The 21912-nt window shown below is 36.5% G+C and overlaps 1 protein-coding gene across 1 annotated transcript; it reads left to right on the forward strand.

The window, feature by feature from the left end:
- Positions 1-350: 350 nt before the first annotated feature.
- LOC121431108 (hyalin-like) lies at positions 351-20359 on the forward strand. Its single transcript, XM_041628609.1, has 6 exons — positions 351-816; positions 5902-6168; positions 9906-10202; positions 12906-13130; positions 17963-18187; positions 20211-20359. The coding sequence occupies exons 1-6, from the start codon at positions 705-707 to the stop codon at positions 20357-20359; spliced, it is 1275 nt and encodes a 424-aa protein (XP_041484543.1). The 5' UTR covers positions 351-704.
- Positions 20360-21912: the final 1553 nt, after the last annotated feature.

Consider the following 21912-nt stretch of genomic DNA (forward strand, 5'->3'; position numbering starts at 1 on the left):
CTTGAAAAAAAAACAAGCAGAAAACAAACATTTCATTTCCTCGAAAAGATGGTGGCATTCACGTTTTACATTCCGCATTGATGACGGAACAGAAATAGAGCTTCAGTTTAATCGATTACCCCCCCCCCCCGAAATATTGCAGCTTACAAATGAAATCAACCCCCGGGACTATACCCCCTCAATCATGTCAACGGCCAATCCTCGTTTCGTTTCCTGACATGTTTAACATATGAGTCTCTATTCACAGACTAATCAATTTTTGTGCCAAAACACCGATCAGTCGACGGAGCATAAAACAATCATGACCATGGAGCTCGCATTATTCACTGACAGAGATTAGCCTTATTTCCCTCATTTACCTCGCCACAAAATGACGTCATAATAATGCGTGTGTCAGTCATCATTATATTGTCTGAATAAAGGGGAAATATTATTGCTATTACACTGCTCACCTGAGTGGGCCATTCTTTGGAAACACATTCACAATAACAATTATTAGAAATCCATTTTGAAATTGGGTAAAGGACAACACCTTAAGCAGAACGGAAAGGAACAAAGTGATTTAGGGGGAAATCCTGCTTCTCGTTTCTTAAATCTCGATTTTTATCAATTTTTCACATTAGTGACGTTGCTGCGCCTATACTGCTCCTTTATATCGAAATTGGAATTTGTATTTGCTCGCTGTGTATATATGCATAAAAACCATGGATACGCATTTTCCGAAATTTCTTCGTGAGATTCATCATTGTGTCTTACAACTAGCAGTTTTTCTTCTCCTTACAAGGATTCCATCCATAGAGGGACAATGTGGAGAAGGTAAGACGATTATTATTTTATTTTATTTTCTTTGATTGATTGTTCGAAATAGTTGATTGCTAATTCAATTCATAGTCACTTCCTGATGATTGACCGATTTTTTTTTACTGGATGGTGACTCTTTGTAATCTAAGCGTTCTCAAAATGGGCCAAGTATATAGGCCTATACCTGAGTTTACCTTCCCATTTTGCACGCCTGACTTTGTGGAATAGCCTTCCTGAAGACATACAAAAATGTACCTATGTCGAAGCTGTCCAAAATCTTCTAAAAACTTTTTTATTTAACTCTTAGCTCCTTATGCGCCTTGAGCTGCAAAACTTGGAAAATCAAAGTGGTAATTTAAATGAAATTACACAGGTTTTGTTTGAATGTTTGAAGTAATGTTAACCAAATGTTGTCAGTAACATGTGCATGGTGGCTCATACATAGCTATATATTGTTGAATACATTGCTGTTCAGTTTATCAAGATCTATTATTTTGATAATAAATGTTCTATCTGTATGATCTAATAGCTAAATCTACGAATTTATTATGACATTCTGGTAATCTTTAATAAAAAAAGTGTAGTTATAGAGATAATTGTGATTCTATTGATTATTACCGTCAGTTCATGAATCCCGAATAAAAAATCATAGTCGATACTGGACAATCTATCAATTTCGCTACCAGAACATTAATTCTACCATAATTACAAGACTCTTATCCTTTAGTCTAGTAGGGTCCATGCTCCAACCCTTAGATTTTTCTAGAAAGTATTCTAGTATGTTAGGTATTCAAATAAGTATGCATTAGGCCTATATATCAGTTAATGTAAAGCTTTTGACATAGACCATGTAGACTTAGTTTATGCTGCAGCAGCCACATTTCCCCTACGGCCGCTGTACGGCGAGTACAAAGCAACCGTTTAATTCATTTTCTTATTCAAACCACCTAAACATGAAGCTGGAACAAAAAACGTTCAAAGAGCCGTTTTCGACTCGCAATACGGTCAAATGTGACTGATGTATTATGATCGTGAAAGCATTTTCATAACCAAATAAGTATCGTTTTTGTCTACTCTATTCGAGGACTTATTTTTCAAAAGGTTATTACATGACATGGGTCCCATTTCATTTATAAGACATGTTTAAGAAATGAACAATTTCTATTACAAATTTGCCAACAGCTGCAAATCAAATCGAATTATTTCAGTAGTTTTAAAACCATGAGCGGAAATCCCAGGGGTACAGGGGGGCGCAATATCAAATGTACCCCCTACTATTTTTGGTCTTTCATGATAGTAAAAATACATCATCCATAATCAAAATAAAACATGTATTTTAGGACGAGATGACCTTACTTTTTGGATGATAACCTTTTTTTTTGCTTGTAAAATATATTTTTTGTCGAAATTACCTAAAATTTGGTGTGAAACCCCCCTTTTTTTTGCTTGACAAATTTTCCAGCCCCTTGCTCCCCTGCCTTTTGGGAGAGATTTCCTCCCCTGTTTAAAACATGCAAGTTTTATCGTAACATGTTTTCAGTCCCAGAGGCGTTGTGAACGCGATGAAAGACTTTTTTTAATTCAAGTAGGACTTTTTTTAATTCAAGTAGTATCCAGTGGTCACGACTTATATGCTAAGTTAATGGATTAAAAAAAGATGTATAGCTCCCTGTTAAGGTTGAAATCTTTCGCTTGATTGATAACACTCGGCCAGTCTTTCAAAGATTTGAGATTGATTCGAGATCGAACTCAAATTAAGATGGGTACTTATAGGATGCAACAAATTCAAATTGAATTTGATTAGATTCAATCGCACCCCTTTGTGAAAATATGCTCGAGATATGAGATTTTAGACCATCCATAAAGCTGTACAGTCGTTCCTCTTGCTTATGATACGTAGTGTTCGACATCATGTAAAGATGACCAAGAAGACTGTCATTCCCGTAATGGTGATCATTAGTCTATGTACGATTCCTAATTTGTATTCCATTTTAATAGTGATAAACCATTCATTTCAATCATTGATATTAGGCATGTGAAAGTAGGTTATAGTAAGCGCAGTCTTATATAGGCTTTCTTACAAAGCATAATTCCGAAGAAAACGTCAAGGTTTCATTAGTAGGCTATATAATTTACATTTCTGATCAATGTTTTTGTCGAAATTTCCCAAAATGTCTAATGGTTCTTGACTGTTGGTAAGTAGCTATCAACTCATCATTATACTACAAATTGACATTTCATTTAAGCATGCCTAAAACTTAATTTAGACCCCCTTTGTGAGTGATAACCTTCATTTCCTGTCGTCATGGTTACAGCATGTTTGTGCCAAGTTGTCCAGTAAAAGATTGGTTGGGCGTCGGTGAAATATTCACAATGTCCAAACGAGAGGGATTCAAATCACGAATAGAAAATATAAAGATGAAATGAAACAGATCAAGTTGAATAGTAAAAAAAAACAAGATGACTTGAGATATAGGTTTATAGCTTTTCCCATCGGGGAAGGGGGGAATCCATTTCACAATCGGGGAAAACCTGATGTCCATGAATTCCGTTCAAGGTCTATTGCCAGGGTCACACCGACGAGACTGCAGCATAAATACAAAATAAGTATAATAATGACAATAAAGGGTATATAGCGCACGTATCCACCTTCTTAGGTGCTCAAGGCGCTCCTCTAATTTATTTATATATTTGTTTATTTTATATATTTATTTATCTATTCATTTATTTATTCAGCTTTTATTTATTTATTTATTCATTTATGCGTGTCATGACAATGTACATAGTGTGACCATCACAAAAGTAAATACCTTACTTTTTACCAGTGTTGTAGTCAAGGCATAAACCTCCAAGGCCAAGGCATGGAAACCCAAGGCCAAGTCCAAGGCCTGAAAACCTCAACGCCAAGGCCAAGGCATTTCAAACTTTCGATAGTATAATAGGTGAGAGCGAGCGAACTGAGCGAGCAAAAAATTTTGACCTTTATACACGAAACACAAAAATAATTTCATGGCAGATTTAGACATTATATTAAGATAATAATATAGTTACCTTTGTACATATAATTATTATTACATTTATTATAATTTATTATTTTTTTATGCAATTTACATTGCAATAAACCACGGTCATCCTGATCCTGGTATGACCATTCTCAACTTGTTTCTTTCTCCACTCCCTACGACAGGGGCGGCAGAATGTATTATTATTATTTTCTTTTTTTTTGGGGGGGGGGGGGTGAAAGCCAAAAAGGGCACTTACATGTCAAAATTGGCATTTGGTGCAAACAGATATTTTCTAAATGAGATTATCAACCATGTGAAGTAGTTGTGTATTTTGTAGAAATTAAGTTGACTAAAGCCTTTTTGTGATTTCTCATTGATAAGATAGATATTTTGAGTTAGTGGTTTAAAAAAATTCAATTCTGAAGTTCAAAGACTCGATGATTGGTCAATTACAGTGCTAATCACTTTTAATAGGGCATCCTTGCGAGATGTAAGCAGGAACAGATTAAGTACCTTACATGTACCTAACAATAATTGATGCAAGTGCAGAACGCGAACCAAAAATTTGTGATATTCTAACCTGAAAATTCTAAACATTTCTGTAACCATGAACAGGATTAATATTGTACTAAACAATAAATGATGCAAGCGCGATCCAAAATTTGGCGATTTTCGAACCTAAAATGTATCATAATTTACTATAAAAAAGGGTATTTCATTTTAAAAGGGCATATTTCATTTGGGAAAAAAGAGCACTTTCGATTTTGGGAAAAGAGGCATTTTTTCCCACAAGGATTTTTTTCGGGGGGGGGGCAAGAAGTTGAAATTTTCAAATGCTGACCTGAAAATGAGTCATTTATAGGACTCGTGTCCTGACAAAGAGAGAGAAGTTCCACCACCAAGAATAAATTTAGAAAAGGAATAAAGGAGTAAGTGTGATATTATTTTCTTAACATATTGTCACAATCTATCACAAAATTAGCTTTTCTTATAGTAAGAGGGGGAAAAAACTTTGCTCACTCGCTCACTTCAATTGCTTTCAAATTTTTTGGCAGAAATTTTGCTCTGCCATACTTGGCCCCTCAAAAGTTTTGGTTCATCATGCCATTGACATAGCCCATTTGGATATGACAAAATTGAAGATTGTGTTCAAGTTTACCAAATCTTTTCAGAATATCATTAAGACTTAAAACATTCTTCTTGGCCAAAAAAAAAATAATAGCCTACAAGGAAAATCATTGTTATCATTCTTTTTGAAAATTGTCAAAATTAGCTGTCAGATCTGTCAGAATTATTCCTGTCATCAAATCACTCTAATCTTTATCTCAATGATTATTACTATCATTATTATCATCATTAGTCATGATTACAACACGTTACCAATAAACAATGTTACTATTCATCATACTGTTTTCTTTGTCACATACATAAATATGATGATAATTCTTGATGATGGCGATAATCACAATTCATGGCACTGCTAGTACACTTACTACTGCTGACTGCATGGAAGTAGTGCCATTGAATATACAGAACAATTACTAATAAAATAATAACATTTATAATTACTTATATAAAAATAAATGAAAGTACAAAAAATGCCTTGAAAAGCCTTGAAAATGCCTCGAAAATGCCTTGAAATTTCAAGGCTCAAGACCAAGGCCAAGGCCCTCTCAAGGCCAAGGCTTTGAAAAAGTAGGCATTAAGGCGCCTTAAGGTCAAGGCCGAGCATCAAGGCACGACAACATTGCTTTTTACATAAAAAGATATTACCCCGGCTAGCACTATATCGGCAAGAAAGAGGGAGAAACTACGAAAACCACACAATTCGAGGTTCTTTCGAACTGGGGGGAATAGTAATTTTCATGGCTTTCTAAATTGGTAATGCTCTGGAACTTAATTTACGCTGAAAATGGGGGGTCTCGACCGCGACACATACGTATTATAATTTATACCATGGACCTATTACGATTACTAATCGTAATAGGTCCATGTTTATACAAGTAGACAAGGTTGGATGTCATAATTATAAGATGCGGTTTTTCAAACGATGTATGTTATTGATGTACGTTTTTATTCGGTTTGATCCATACAGATACTGACGGGCCTATGTTAACGTGCATAGATAGTATCACGTTACCCGCTTCCGTGCCAAACACTTTCTTTGGTGTAAGCATGGCTGCGGGTCACTACATGGCCGTGGATGCAAACCCACCAATTACTGAACCCGAATATGATCCGCCTGTCGGATCACCTTCAGGATCTGGAACCATCTTTCCAAGTGGCGCTACTCCACTTACCGTGACCGTTGAAGATGCTTGTGGAAACCCTTCCTCATGTGTTATTGACATCATCAATCCACGTAAGAATTCATCTCTCTTACTCTCGTTCTTGATCTGCGTCTTCTTCTTCTTCCCTTCTTCTTCTTCTCCGTCTTCGTCTTCTCCTTCTCCTCTGACTACTCCTCCTTCTTTTTCCTCCTCCTCTGACTTCTTCTTCTTCTTTTCCTCCTTCTTTTTTTCCTCCTCCTCTGACTTCTTCTTCTGATACTAATAAACAGATAGATTGCCATAATTCTGATGGATTGTTTAATTAATAATAACATGAATAATATCATTAAGCTAATAATCCACGTTACTCCCTTAAACGGATGGTCCGGGCTGAAAATATTTATATCCTAATACACTGCGGCAAAATGCTGAAAATATTTCATCAAAATCGGATAACAAATAATATAAAGTTATTGAAGTTTAAAGTTTAGCAATATTTTGTGAAAACGGTCGTCATGAATATTCATTAGGTGGGCTGATGATGTCACGTCTCCACTTTCCGTTTTCTTATGTTATTACATAAAATCCTACTTTTTTCATTATTTCATTCTTTTGTGAATAATATGTCTCCCTTATAATAAAATAAGTTGCAGCAATAAATATCTAATGCACTAAATAAGTTGTCAATCCAATTTTTCTAGTGCTTGGAGGAAAAAAAATGAATAATCCTAATTTCAAATAACAAAATACAAAAGAACAAGTGGAGATGTGACATCATCAGCCCACCTAATGAATATTCATGACGTTTGCTTTCACAAAATATTGCTAAACTTTAAAATTCAATTACTTTATTTGTTATCCGATTTTGATGAAATTTTCGGCATTTTGCTCAGTGAATTCTACTCTATTTATTAAGCTATATACTTTCAGCCCGGACCATCCCTTTAAAGTCCTAAAAAACCGAAGTAGTATGCAGGGGGGGGGGGGGGGGTGAGTCACTCGATTTCTACATACACTGCAAAAACTCCGGTGTTGATTTAGCATTAGCCCAAAATCTATATATGTCCACAGCAGAGAAGTGTTAAACAACATCGGTTTGCTATTAGTCTAACACCAGATATACAACACAAATTAGTATTAAAACAGCATCGGTTTGATTCCAAACTGGTGTTGCTTCAATACTTCTCTGTTGTGGACATTTATAGATTCCGAGCTGGTGTTAAATCAATACCAGAGATTTTTCAGTATAGCCTGCTGTCAAGCACATGCCTCAGAAATACACCATAAATGGCATAATCTGCAAAACAAAATTTGCAACCATAACTGGCGTGTATAGTGCATGAGAAGAACCCTTTAATTGCGCGAACACGATCCACTCTCTCAGTCTGATTTCTAATTAGCGTTAACTTGAAAATAACTAATATAATTTTTTATCTCAGTCAATGTATAAGGTATGTTGAGCCATTCACATCCAGAGAAAGGCTCTAACAAACTTGTTAATTCATAAATGATATTCATAATGAACAAACGTTAAACATTTGAGAGGATTTATCGTGGTGTATTATAGTGGATCAGTCACTTGACCCTTAGATCGTGGGTTCCAATCCCACCCCGGGATCCCACCCGGCGATAACGTCCTCTGGTGAGGCATTTATCCGCAATTGTCACTCACCACCCAGGTGTTAAATGGGTACCCGGTAAGATGTGAATGTCCATGTGATTAGATTGGCGCGTATGCATGCATCGATAAAGTGTTGTCGGGCTAGAATACTCTCCAGGGAATGGAGATGGTGCACTTTATGTGTGGAACAGTGATGGATCCTATGACTGAGGTATGAATAATTACAATGTAAAGCACTTAGAACCCAACGCATGAAGTGCTATATAAACGTAACAATTATAGTTGAATCGCAACCCGAAATGACGTTGCGAATGAGAAAAGACATAGCGTAACAAAGAAATTGTGCTAAGAAATTAACCGGAAATTGTGCCAAGAAATCAACCTTATCTCTTGACGCGGGTATCAAATTAGCCTGTGCCGAGACTGGACTCCTACCCCCCCCCCCCCCCTCATTGCTTGTACCTTTGGTTATAACATTTTTTTATAACACTGATATACAGTGCGTATCAAAAAAAAGATTACACTTTGAAAAAATCCTGTAAAATTATACATTTGTAATATCCTGAAGATTTTTCCACATTTTAACATTGGTACAGATCCATTTAAGCAAATGACGATATAACTATCGAAAAATATTTCCGCTTGAGTGAGCACCACTTTTGAAAAGTTAGTGAAAAATGATTTGCGCAGAACTTTGAAGATATCTTTGACCTCTTTTAACTTGTCGTTTCCTTGCCCAATACACTCCGAAGAGTGCATTGCGCCCCGCCCCACTCCCCCACACACCAAGGCCATCAAGACGATATTTGATTTACACTGAGCTGTGATTTACATAAAATGAATTAGGCTTGATTTTCATTTTGTTAATCATTGTCAAGCTTGGGAAAAGTGTGGAGAAACAAGTATTAAATGAAAAATTAAATGTCAACCCACTTTAAATAATAAAAACTTGGTGAAAAAGTGCTGGAGATGTCTGATGTAAACTTTTGTTCCGATTCAGTTATGTCATCAGATCCAGCTGGCACAAAAAGGGTAAAAGTTGTGCTTACTAAGTGTTGAAATTTCAATTTGGGTGGCAAATTTGTTTAAAAAAGCTTGAATGTATCTGTTTTATCTTAATTGACTAAAAGTGCAAGGGAAATGTAGGAAAAATGTATCGCAGGGTAAGTTTGATTTCGCCCTTTCCCCTTGACACTGCGTGAAAACAAGCATTTCTGCGCAAACAGATTTCTGCGAGCTTCACAAAAATGGACAGTGCTTAGTCAAGTGTAAAATTCTGTCAAAGTATTTACTTTCATTGGATAGATGAGACCCGAACCCAAGATTATATGTCAAAAAATTACCCATATGTTGTCCATTTTTTAATTCCCAGAGCTTTTTCGAAGTGTAAACTTTTTTTTGATACGCATGCACTGTAGAGCCCAATAGAGGTGATTTTGTACACTATTGCTAAGAAAGCAGAATGCTTGTAAGCAACAAGAGTACCAGAGGAGCGAAGGTTTAAAGTCTCATTAACAGGGAACTGGCGTGAGATTTAGGTCACATGATTAAGGCCAAATGTCATTAAGGATCCATGAACTTTGACCATACTATGTTGTGGTACCAACAATGAAATCCTATTAAGCTCAGGTAATTTGTTTTAACTGTTATCATAAAATCGTGTCCTAAATTTGAAAGAAAATTTATCTATAAACTTCGACATAAAGGCTATAAAGTCTCACTAATCATTTTACATGAGTTTCAGGTCACACGATCGATTTTAAAGATAATTTAGTATCAATGATCTTAGCATTTTATCATCATATGAATGGGGTTTTTTGGTGACTGATTATTCATCCTGCTTGTTTTCCAAGTCAGCAATTGAATTGCTTAATACAGGTGAGACTGCCAGAAACGTTTCACTTGTATAGAAATGTGGTTTTCTATTAGAGACAAGAATAATGATGTATTTGTCTTTCTAATTCATTTATCAACATAAATTATACTGTTAAAATTAAAAATTATCTTTTGGGGCTACATGGTTTGAATAATCAAGTGGATATTCTCCAGATTATCAACACGAATTAAGTACTTAGATACCCACTTCTTTCTGGAGAGATATACTATTACTAAGAGATTTTTAATCATTTTATTGCAAAAATTTGTTCTAGAGCCTTGAAGCTAAACCTTGCCGAATTCAATTCTCGTCATTCTTTCACTTTCCAACAGTCACTGAGTTACCTGTCAGTAACTGCCCAGATTTCAGTGAAACAAGTAACACCGATCCCGACTCATCTACGTTTTCGTTTACACCCCCTACGTACGGTCCGACTGACGTCAGAACTGATGGTGTAACCTATTTTTATCATGGGCCCGGCAACCCTGCTCTCCCTACTGTTCAGTTTTCGACCATCCCGGCGTTGCCAGGACCACCATTCTCACTTCCGGTCGGAGCAAACACCATCGTCACGACCATCAGTGACACAGATCTGTCCTTCTCTTGTCAGTCTACCGTAACTGTTCTAGGTAAGTGAATTCTGGGCCCCGTCTTACAAAGAGTTACGATTGATCCAATCAATCGCAACTATATGGACATCCATCAGTGTCATAATTTTTTCTACCGGAAATGTGCAAAATGTCCTTTGTAAACATAGGAGTACTCACCCAACTGTCAAGAAATCAATGAATTTATGGATATACATTCATACCTAGATTTTTGGGGGCCAAACATGCAATTTCTATGTTGACTTTGCTGGCTTTCCATAGTTGCGATTGATCAGATCAATCGCAACTCTTTGTAAGACGGGTCCCTGATGTGAGTTGTACACTGCATATACAGTCACACCAACGAAACGGACCCAACACCAACTGATAGGATATCATTGAAAATAACGTAATAGTTTTGATCCGTCTGAAGCAGGTCTAAAACATGTGCCTGAGGTATGACTGTATGTTTTAGTAACATTTGTTTGGCTTGTGTTTGCAATGCAGTTATAATGGTGGATTATGAGCGATTAAACAAATTGTTCCTGCCGCAGAAACTCCTATCTCATTCAGTTACAACGTCTTCAAAATCTAGATTTAAACGACCCTATACATGGACAAACACTTGGTAATTTTTGGGGGGAATATGCCAACATTGGAACAAAATTCTTTATCATCCGGTTTAGGTATTTCTTCGGCATGTTCAGAAAGTGATTACGATGGAAATGATCTACACGATGTCACTCCACCACGCTCCAGAATTCCGAGTTTTTACCATTTTACCCATTGTCCCAGCTAGGTACTATATACAGGAGTTGACACCCACTACCTTTATAATGTGCATGCGGTGTTGTGATTTACTTTGGCTTCCATAACCATGGCGCCTCTTACACTGTCTTATATGTATACCCATTGTCCCAAATAAGCTTGCTGTAATAGGTCCATATTGAGAGACGTTGCTAAACATCGATGATTGCTCGTAATGTACTTTCCTTACAAATCGAAATTAATTCAATACCGGATGTGAAGTATATATACGAAAATAGCAATAAACATAGTGGAAGCAGAAGGACTAATGCATTTAGACCATGTAGACGGCGACGCACAATGTTATCTGCGCACTTAATTTGCGCTTTCCATATTTTGTTTGTCTACTTATCTTTATTACATACATGATTTTGTCTTAAAGACTGAATAATTTTGTCGTCTGGATGGGAGGGGGCTTTGACCTTGAAAAAAAATTCAGTATAAATATAACACTTCAAATGGCAAAAACACGAAAAACATTAATTCAAAAGAAATGTATTTCTCAGGATCTATTTTGTTTTTCCGAGGTTTGAACATGAACCTATTACGGAATAGGTCCATGGTTTGAACAAGGGCGATCTCCATAGAGCTTGACTCTTATTTCTATATATATTTTCGGAGAAGTGCAATAGAATGATAGTCGGAGAATGCAACAAAGACTCTTGATCAAACCGGAGATTCCAAAACCCAGGGTTGGCTGTAGTGAATCCCTCGGGCAAGATAAAAACTTGACCTCTAACGTTGGGGCCGTTTCCAGGACAGATCCAGCTTTCGCCAATGGAGGAGAGGGCGAAAAAAATATTCCCATAGTTTTGTTTGTTATTTGAAGGGGGTAGTCCTATCAGTCGCTAGAAGTATTTTGGTCTCACTTCTATTTACTCGTGTTATGTATTAAATTTCTGATTACTAGAATTTCTCTTATTGAATCTCAAACCAATATTTTCCCTTACTTCAGTGCCATGTTGGTACAGCCCGGAGGGGCCACTTACATTGACGAGTGGATACCATGCGCGACCAAAAAAAACACGTAAAAAGGATGTCTTTTTCACGATAGGGAACGTTACGTACGTAACGTGACAAGGGTGTCAAAAACACAAAAATAATGAAAAAAGGGTATCTATTTTGCTAGGAAAATTACGTGTTTAGGGTCGAATTTGCGGGGATGATAAAACAAAATTCAAATGTTTTATAAAGGATGTCCTTTTTGCCCCAACACTTCGTGTTTAGAGTCCGATTTGCGCGAGGTGTAGAAGATGGGGTCGTACTAAACCAAATAAGGTAAAGCCGACAACCGAAGGACCCGTAACAATAAAACATTCCTGTGCTTGTTTAGGGGTTCATTTCAGGGAATATTTGCCAAGAGTGTCGTTTTGTTTCCAATACTTGTTAAGGGTATAGGGTTTCACACGCCAATACCTGTTAAGGGGTGCATTTTCAGAATATGGAAATTACGTGTTTAGGGTGCTTTTCGAGACCCCATGGTCGCGCATGGTATCCACTTCTGAATGGAAGTGCCCCCCCCCCCCGGGTCGTACAGTTGGAAAAATCCGGATCAAATATATTTATTTCGCAGTATTGTATGGCTGTTCCAATCTTTTCCCAACGTCGCTTACCGATCACAAGAGGTGACAGGATGGTACCCTGTTGCACTCCAATTAAGATAAGAGCTTGAGAAAGCAAATTAACAAGGCAACAATACTAAAAACTGACTAGTTTGCCTATTCAAAGGACATGTAACAACAATAACAACGGCTCCCGTTGTCCAACCAAACAAAATGTTGTTGCCCCCTCTTCCTCAATCATTTTCGAAGTCATTGTTTCATAATCTGTAATAATAAGTTGCTTATTCAAGTTGGTGATGATATTCTTCAATTTCATTGGTCTACCGGAAGGTCGTCATATATTTTGCAAGTGTTATCAATTTTATCTTTTTGTCAGACAATCAGGAACCTGCAGTCACATGCCCGGCTAACTTCACCTCAACGACAGCAACTGTAACATTCACGGCGACTGTGACAGACAATGTTGACCCTTTACCAACATTAACCTATGACCCACTAGGACCAGGAGACACCTTTCCTCCGGGTCAAACGACAGTTACTGTGACAGCCACAGACAGTTCATCAAACCAAGACACATGTTCATTTACTGTTACCGTCGAAGGTGAGTGACCTTAATTCATGTTGCTCTGAAATACCTTATTGGAAGCGAGATTATTAAACTGACAAATCATACACCAGCTGATAAGCCATACTACAAAATACAACAAAGTCAGTTCCATACATTCTTAAAGCTTACCAGCTGAGTAATTCTTTGAGAAATGTTTTAATTTGCAAATATCGAAAATGGATATCATTGTGCTATTCAAAAGTTCCCTGAAATCATGCCGCTGTAATTGCTTGCGCTTGCATAAAGAAAAGTCACAATACTTTGTTGTTCTCCAGTTCACAAATATTTTTAGAATATTTGCAAAGAGAAATGTCTTTTGAATTATTTTAAAACATATTTTTGTGATTTATTTTCTTCTTTTGTTTTAACTCTTGTTTGGCCATAACTGCTATGTCAGGTAAATACTCAATGCAGATATGGGTAAAAAAAACTGCCCCAAATAAGCAGCGAATAATTCTTGGAAGAAATAAGTTCGAGAGCTTGGGTTTCACCGATATAGGCAGGAAATGTTGTTTTCTGTGCGTATTGTCCCTAAAATGTCAAATGTGCAATTGGAAAACAAAATCAATTTTGCTACATGCAAACGCGCGTAATCTCAACTCCGACCACGCGGTAATAATCAATTTGTCCACTAACTTGTCCACTCACCACATGGTCTATCTTCATTTAGTCCAATGCCATCCCATCCATCGACATGTTTAATAACCATTTGGTCCAATAAGCATTTGGTCCAGTCATCACTTCGTCTAATCACCAGTTCGTCTACAACCATTTCGTCTCACAACCAATTGGTTTTATATTTCTTTAGTTTTCATTCATTTTGCCCAATTAACACTTAGCCAAACGGTATATGGATAAATGGCCACTGGACCAACTGAATATTAGACGAAATGGTGAGTGGACGAAATGTCAATTAGACCATGTGGATATTGGACGAACTGACGGTAGACCAAATGATACTAGTAATAGAAGAGTTGGCAATTAGACGAATCGGCATTGGACGAAATGAAAATAAATCGACCACTTATAGGATCACGTCATAATTACATTTCGCGCAGTGAAGTCCATTATCGAGAATCACAAATTCGAGTGCTTATAAAGTAAAATCCCTAGCTGGTAAGCACTGAAAATACATGAAGCTTGCGTTGTTTTGTTCTGATTCTTCACAACTTTCCAATAGCATAATGTTTTGGCTTCCGATATGGCCTTTAACGGATACCTTCTAGCAACTTGCAATATCGTATCGTATGAAGTAACAGTATGTGTATCAAGCTGTTACTTAGGGTTGGGTATACCCTTTGACTAATTCACCTAATGACTAGAGCGCCCTCTTCATGGCCGATCCTTGACAGATCATCAAGAATCACATAAGAGAATTGGAGACCAGGATGAACTGTAGTTGACATATGCATGGACATGGACAGCTGGACTACCGATTAAAGTGCTTTGACATACATCTGAAAATCTACACTACAGGACACAATGTTGTCGCAATGATTTCTACTACATTATTATCGCCATTTCCTCAAGAATCCAGAATTTTCAATCTGAGAAGATCCAACATACTTGTCAAGGATATTCTTTTCCATTGATTAAGTGAGCATAACTGCATGGAAAAAAGATTGGGCACTCTTTTCCACATCGAGTACAAGGAGCAAATGAAGACATGAAAGAAGAAGACTGCTTGAACATCCGTTGAATTTGGATAAAGCATGTATGTGTAGGCCTATATATGTTTAAGTAAGAAACATACAAGAAATTATGTTGTCGTTTGTTCTTTTCACTTACATGACTTATGATTTTAGATTATAACTGTGTTAACACTTTGTTTCTTGTAAATGAAATATCACATTGTATGAAGACAGGTTTACACGTACATACCATGTATAGTAATTTAACTTGAAGTCTGTAATTTTGTCTCGCCTTAATGTATTATCGTGATTGTGTAATGTTTGTTTGACAATCCCACCTAGTAATAAATTCTTTATAACCTATCAAAGCCAACAATAGCCGTTGTATCGATTTTTTCATAAGTCTTGATTGTATTTTGGAATTACATTATGAATAATTAGGTTTATTTTGAAAGTTGAAACTTCGTCAGAAATGTCAAAACCCAACTTGGTGGAAAGTTTAGCTTATTTCTAGTCCTTTGTTTACATAATCTCGCAAATTTAACAAAGTAGTAGTATCTACTTTCCTATTGAGAGACGCAGATGTATGTTAATATACTAGCAGTCAACTCGTACATAGTCAAGCGTGACCATAGTGTAATCAAGGTGTGTTCATAGAGTTAAATACGTACTAAATGTGTGTTGCGGTGTCGCACAGTACTAACGCAAAGTTGCCACATCGTGAAACAATTCGCGCTTTACGATCTATCTTCTTCTCGGTGTTATATCGAAACGCGTGATGTGTTCACATAATTAAATTATAGTTAACACATTTGAAAGGGAATCGCAACACTGTGAAACTCATTTATGAAATTATGTTCACACAATGCCCACTCCGTGAGGAGCACAGTGTGTTCATATTATAGTTTTGCGTAATGTCCATGCTATGACGAAGATTGCCGCTATGTGCCATTCGTTCAGAGCATTGTGCTCATATACTTTCGCATCATGTCCGCACTATGACGAAGATTGCCACTATGTGCCATTCGTTCAGAACATTGTGTTCATATACTTTCGCATTATGTCCGCACTATGACGAAGATTGTCGCTATGTGCCATTCGTTCAGAACATTGTGTTCATATACTTTCGCATTATGTCCGCACTATGACGAAGATTGCCGCTATGTGCCATTCGTTCAGAACATTGTGTTCATACTTTCGCATTATGTCCGCACTATGACGAAGATTGCCGCTATGTGCCATTCGTTCAGAACATTGTGTTCATATACTTTCGCATTATGTCCGCACTATGACGAAGATTGCCGCTATGTGCCATTCGTTCAGAGCATTGTGCTCATATAGTTTCGCATCATGTCCGCACTATGACGAAGATTGCCGCTATGTGCCATTCGTTCAGAACATTGTGTTCATATACTTTCGCATTATGTCCGCACTATGACGAAGATTGCCGCTATGTGCCATTCGTTCAGAGCATTGTCCGCACTATGACGAAGATTGCCGCTATGTGCCATTCGTTCAGAGCATTGTGTTCATATACTTTCGCATTATGTCCGCACTATGACGAAGATTGTCGCTATGTGTCATTCGTTCAGAACATTGTGCTCATATAGTTTCGCATTATGTCCGCACTATGACGAAGATTGTCGCTATGTGCCATTCGTTCAGAGCATTGTGTTCATATACTTCCGCATCATGTCCGCACTCTGACGAAGATTGTCGCTATGTGCCATTCGATCAGAACATTGTGTTCATATACTTTCGCATTATGTCCGCACTATGACGAAGATTGCCACTATGTGCCATTCGTTCAGAACATTGTGTTCATATACTTTCGCATTATGTCCGCACTCTGACGAAGATTGTCGCTATGTGCCATTCGCTCAGAACATTCTGTTCATATAGTTTCGTGTAATGTCCACGCTACATGTATGACACAGATTACCCGTGTGACATTCATTCTGAGCAGCGTGTGACCTAAACTGCATATTTTTATAAAATGTGCATATCTTTATTTAAAAATATATGCCATATTTTAAAAACAAAGCCCTAAATGCGTATTGGTGTTTTCCATACAAAATTAATCAACAAAATAAAATATTTTGTAACGAAATTTCAGATCCATCATAAAACTTTTTTTCACAGTATGATGGATGTTTTAGGTTGTGATGTTAAGGACGTAGGACCTATATACTTGTCAGATTCTTTCATGAATATTTTCTGCTCTTGCAACCCCCGAATTTGTCAACGCATTTTTTTCAAATCATTAGCATTGTTTTTGTTTTTCTTCAACGAATAATATCAGGTCTTTTTTGTTCTTTGTAAGCAGGCTTTTATTCATAGGAGGTAAGAAGTCACTAACGTAATAACCCAATTTTGTATGCGAGCGAAGAAACCAAAATATCTCAAAGGTTTTGGTTTTATTTATGTTGTTGTATTTTTTGTTGGTATGAAGAATGAATTCAATATCAAATAATTTGATTATGATTCAAACAAAATGGGAAGTTTCCTTTTGTTGTCTTTCAACAATCATTCCAGAGGGCCCTGTTTAATTTATGATAACTTATATCAGCTATTATTTCTTTTCTATTTCTTTCCCATCTCTAGCCCTTCTTTGTGTATTTTGTTGTTTAGTTTCAGGCGTATCCCCAAACAATCACCTGCATGCTTTCTGTTTTTTTTATAATAATAATAATAATAGTAGTAATAAATGGTATTTATATTGCGCACATATCCACCTTGTTAGGTGCTCAAGGCGCTCCTGTATTACCTGGCTAAGCTAGGCGTTCAGAGCGCACACAGCTTCTTAAGGAATTACTTCCTACCTGTACCCATTTACCTCACCTGGGTTGAGTGCAGCACATTGTGGATCAGTTTCTTGCTGAAGGAAATTACGCCATGACTGGGATTCGAACCCACGACCCTCTGTTTCAAAGTCCGGAGGCTAATCCACTGGGCCACAACGCTCCACGCTTTATGTCTTCTTCCATGTACATAAGTTATATAGTGTGTTTACATTCTTTGTAATATTGCTATATTATTGATTTGTTTATTTTATATGAAACTTGATGTAACCTGTGTAATGTCAATAGGAAGAAAATAAATGTTCAATAATGAATAGAATTGAACATATTCCAATTGTCTAGTGAAAACTGTCATTGATTTTTGCATTTTGTATTCATCATTTTACTTTGTCAGACAATCAGGAACCTGTTGTCACATGCCCGGCTGACTTCACCACCGATTCAACAACTGTAACATTCACGGCGACTGTGACAGACAATTTCGACCCTTCACCAACATTAACCTATGCCCCACTAGGACCAGGAGACACCTTTCCTCTGGGTCAAACGACAGTTACTGTGACAGCCACGGACAGTTCATCAAACCAAGGCACATGTTCATTTACTGTTACAGTTGTGGGTAAGTATAGAGGAATCCTTCCATTAATTATTTTCGAGTGTTTTTCTTTTCTACCATTCGTTTTGAGATGCAATCGCCACACGAGATAGATCGCGCTATCATTCACCAGTGTGATCAGTATTACACATGGGCGATCAAGTATGTTCATGATTGTCTTTCAGGTAGGTAACACATGTTACAGTCCATATTGTGGACATTGTATGATTCGTCACAGTGCACAATGCATGTTTTGTGTACTGTGACGAGATATTATCCGTCGTAGTTTAATGCAAATGATACAGCACTATCAAAGTACCACTCAGACATAATCAGTTGTGATCAGCTAGGAGCATTTCATGCTATAGCAATACATGTATATTGAATATGGAAGTTTAAAAGTTCCACCCAAATGTTCAGATAATCATCTCGTTCTGTTTGTTTGCATCCTGAGAAAGAGATATTAAGATGTTATGATCTTAGACCTCTGTCAATAACCTGAGAAATAGATGATGAAATGACAAAGATCTAAGATCTCGTCATATCTACATCTGTGAGAGAGATGATCAGATGACAAGATCTCGGATCTCGTCATGTCTACATCATGTTGAGATGGTCAGATGACAAGATCTTGTATCTCATCATTGTCTACATCATCCTGCGCGAGAGATGATCGGATGACAAGATCTCGGATCTTGTCATGTCTACATCCCGTGGGAGAGAACGTCAGATGATTTTTAAAAGAGATTATAATATGCCATGACCTATATGTCTGCACTCTGAGAAAGAGACGATCAGAATCGATTAGACGATCTCGGATACAAGATTATATTCATGGCATCATCTCTCACTCGTTATACAGTGAGGTCTAAGATCATATCACACAATCATCTTTCATATGGGATGTGGACGTGGTGAGGGATGATTGTCCAAACCCAAACATCTGGGCTCCGTAACAGAAAGGTTTGCGATGGATTGTAAACATGAAAGAACCTCACTGATTGGTCCCTGGTCAGTATTTTAAACCTAATGCGCGTGTAACATTGATATTGATTGGTCAGTTTATTTAGCGATTGATCTTTGAGTTACGGTGCCCTGGTTGGAATTTTAAAGTTTCCATATTAGAGACATGGAGCTGTTATAAAAAGCATAACTCCAGGAGAGAAACTTTTGTTTATAACACACATTATCATCGGCGTTACTGCATCACAAATTGCGATCAATCATTTATACGTGTGATCTATCATGACGGGTGATTGATAGCGCTATCCATCTCGAGTGGTGATAAGTTCCGAAACTACCCATTATCGACTAGACCTCAGCTGCAGAAGCCCTTCTTTTTACCTGACAAATACTTTTCAACATAGTTGTTTTCCTATATTAAATTCACTGTCAAAATAGATATTGTGCTAAACTGATATTTCCATTTATACCGTCACACTTCTTTTTAAAAATATAAAACAAGATGTATGCATTATCTGCAAACTATAACTCGATTGTTATGACTACGTCAGCATGAGAAATGTTCATGGATATAGAAACATGTTGTAGTTGTCGGCTATTCGGACTACTGCGATTGACAGAAATATGAGTCGAGAAATAACATTATTACTATCATCATGATCATGTACAGCAATTTAGGCCCTATGCATTTCCAGAATGGAATTTCAGGTAAAATTCGAGCACATTGCTCAGTCAAAATACACAGATTTGTCAGATTTGTGGTTTTGCATTGTTTATTTTGTCTTTCAGACCATTCTCAGTGTCTCACTTGTCTCTTTTATATTAGTCATCTCCGTCTATTTCATTTTTTTTTCGTTTACTAATTGAATTCCTGATCACTTCTCAATGTGGCAAATGATCTAAATAGCCTCAAACATTTTTGTCATCTTTATATATTTCTGCGTTTTATGTAATACATTTCAATTTTTTGTTGCCTTACCCTCTCTCCACCAACCCCCTTATAACCACTACCTCCCCCACACCCCCCACACACACACACACACACACACACACACACACACTTCTATCAAATAACCCTCTACAGAACCAACCACTACAACTACGACTACGGCCGCCACTACGACTACTACTCAAGAAAGCAATGTTGGTTCCAGTGGTTCCGGTGGTTCCGGTAGTTCCAGTAGTTCCGGTGGTTCCAGTGAGAGCAGTAATTCTTCAAACGAGTCTGATTAGCGTGATAAAAGTATTCCAATACGCCGCATATTAGACTTTGCCCATTTTAAAAGCAACGTTCTTCCACACGAACAAGTTGATTTGAATGAAAAGAACAAAATGAATCGAAACTATCGCTGAGAAAGTATCAGGATCTGATGTGAAATAAGAAAGTTACAGCATTCGCTTATTTTGGGGAAACGTGTGGTATAAAAAATAAGGAAAACATTGACGTAATACACTCGCTAACTGAGTTGTATTATTTCAAATATTTTATTTAATATTTCTATTAGTTTTATATCAGTGACAATATTAAGCATGGATGACTCGGTCTTGGATATGTAGATTCGTCATAATTTTTCTCGAATCTAAAAAAAAGACACAGAATTCTTTTATTTTTTATTCAGCACACTGCAAAGAAAATAATGATTGTGTGATCTATACTCATTAATTCATTTGCATGGTAATATGGATAATGATGCATAAATGTTATGCATAACAGTTTTGTAAAATTTAGTGAATCTTTGAGATATTATCACTTTCTTATTTTACATCAGATAATAATGAAATAAGTTTAATATACTTGTTTGAGCTTTCTCTTCTCATTCAAATCATCTTGAATTGAATTGAAATTTATTATTTCCATACGGGGATTTCCCTTTCACCTGGTAAAGTTTACAAATGAGATCACAAATATAAATAAACATGTTGGTTGAGATCAACCTAATTTGAACTTACTTGTAACAGGAAGTAATTGAAACATTTTGTTAGGGTGTACTTCAGTTTAAGATGATTTTATTCGACCCCACATGTCTTTGGAATTTAATTTCATTAACAATAATTGTGTTCATTTTGTTATGCTCGTGGTGTTTTTTTTTATGATAACTGTATATGAACAAGTCGATGTAAGGTTTATCGCGGGAAGCCAGTACTGTGGCAGAACGAATAAGTCATGAAAAATGATCATAAATAAGTGATTAACATTTATTTTTGTAATATCTCTTCTTTGTATTAAAGGATAAAAATCTGAAATAAATCAGTAAATAATATTATATTCCTATATTACTTATCAAATAGTTACATTTGCTGGACTGAAATATATTTAAATCTTAGATACTCTGATAGTCTCGTTTGAAATAACGTCGCAATTACAGTGTATATTGAACTTTTCTTCTTCTTAGCAGATTGTCTCATTTATGAATAATTGTATATATTTTCAATTGACTGAAATGGGCGATTATTCTTCGTTTTAATATAGAACGATAATCATTCCTGGAACGGTATTTTAACCCGACTCCCCGAGGGGTTACGTTGAGCAAAATATTAGGGACAAATGACACTGTTAAAAGCATTTCCATATTGCTATCCTACATTATTCGTCATAATATTATTTTTTGTTATTGTCATCATTATCATTTTTTCAAATATTTTTGAATTATTCTGGCTATTATTATTAGGCTAATTACTTTTCATTGATATCATCACAACGACTATTATCAGATCATGATCATTATTATTATTACCATTATTATTATCACTATTATTATTGTCATTGTCATCATTATTACTATAAT

Source organism: Lytechinus variegatus, chromosome 1 (assembly GCF_018143015.1).
Source record: "Lytechinus variegatus isolate NC3 chromosome 1, Lvar_3.0, whole genome shotgun sequence".
Classification (NCBI taxonomy): Eukaryota; Metazoa; Echinodermata; class Echinoidea; order Temnopleuroida; family Toxopneustidae; genus Lytechinus; species Lytechinus variegatus.

What these genes read in the sequence shown, in the direction of transcription:
- LOC121431108 (XM_041628609.1), top strand. Translation starts at nt 705, where the DNA reads ATGGATACGCATTTTCCGAAATTTCTTCGTGAGATTCATCATTGTGTC. An exon ending in GTCTACCGTAACTGTTCTAG is followed by an intron (nt 10,203 to 12,905) that starts GTAAGTGAATTC and finishes TCTTTTTGTCAG; the next exon opens with ACAATCAGGAACCTGCAGTC. An exon ending in ATTTACTGTTACCGTCGAAG is followed by an intron (nt 13,131 to 17,962) that starts GTGAGTGACCTT and finishes TTACTTTGTCAG; the next exon opens with ACAATCAGGAACCTGTTGTC.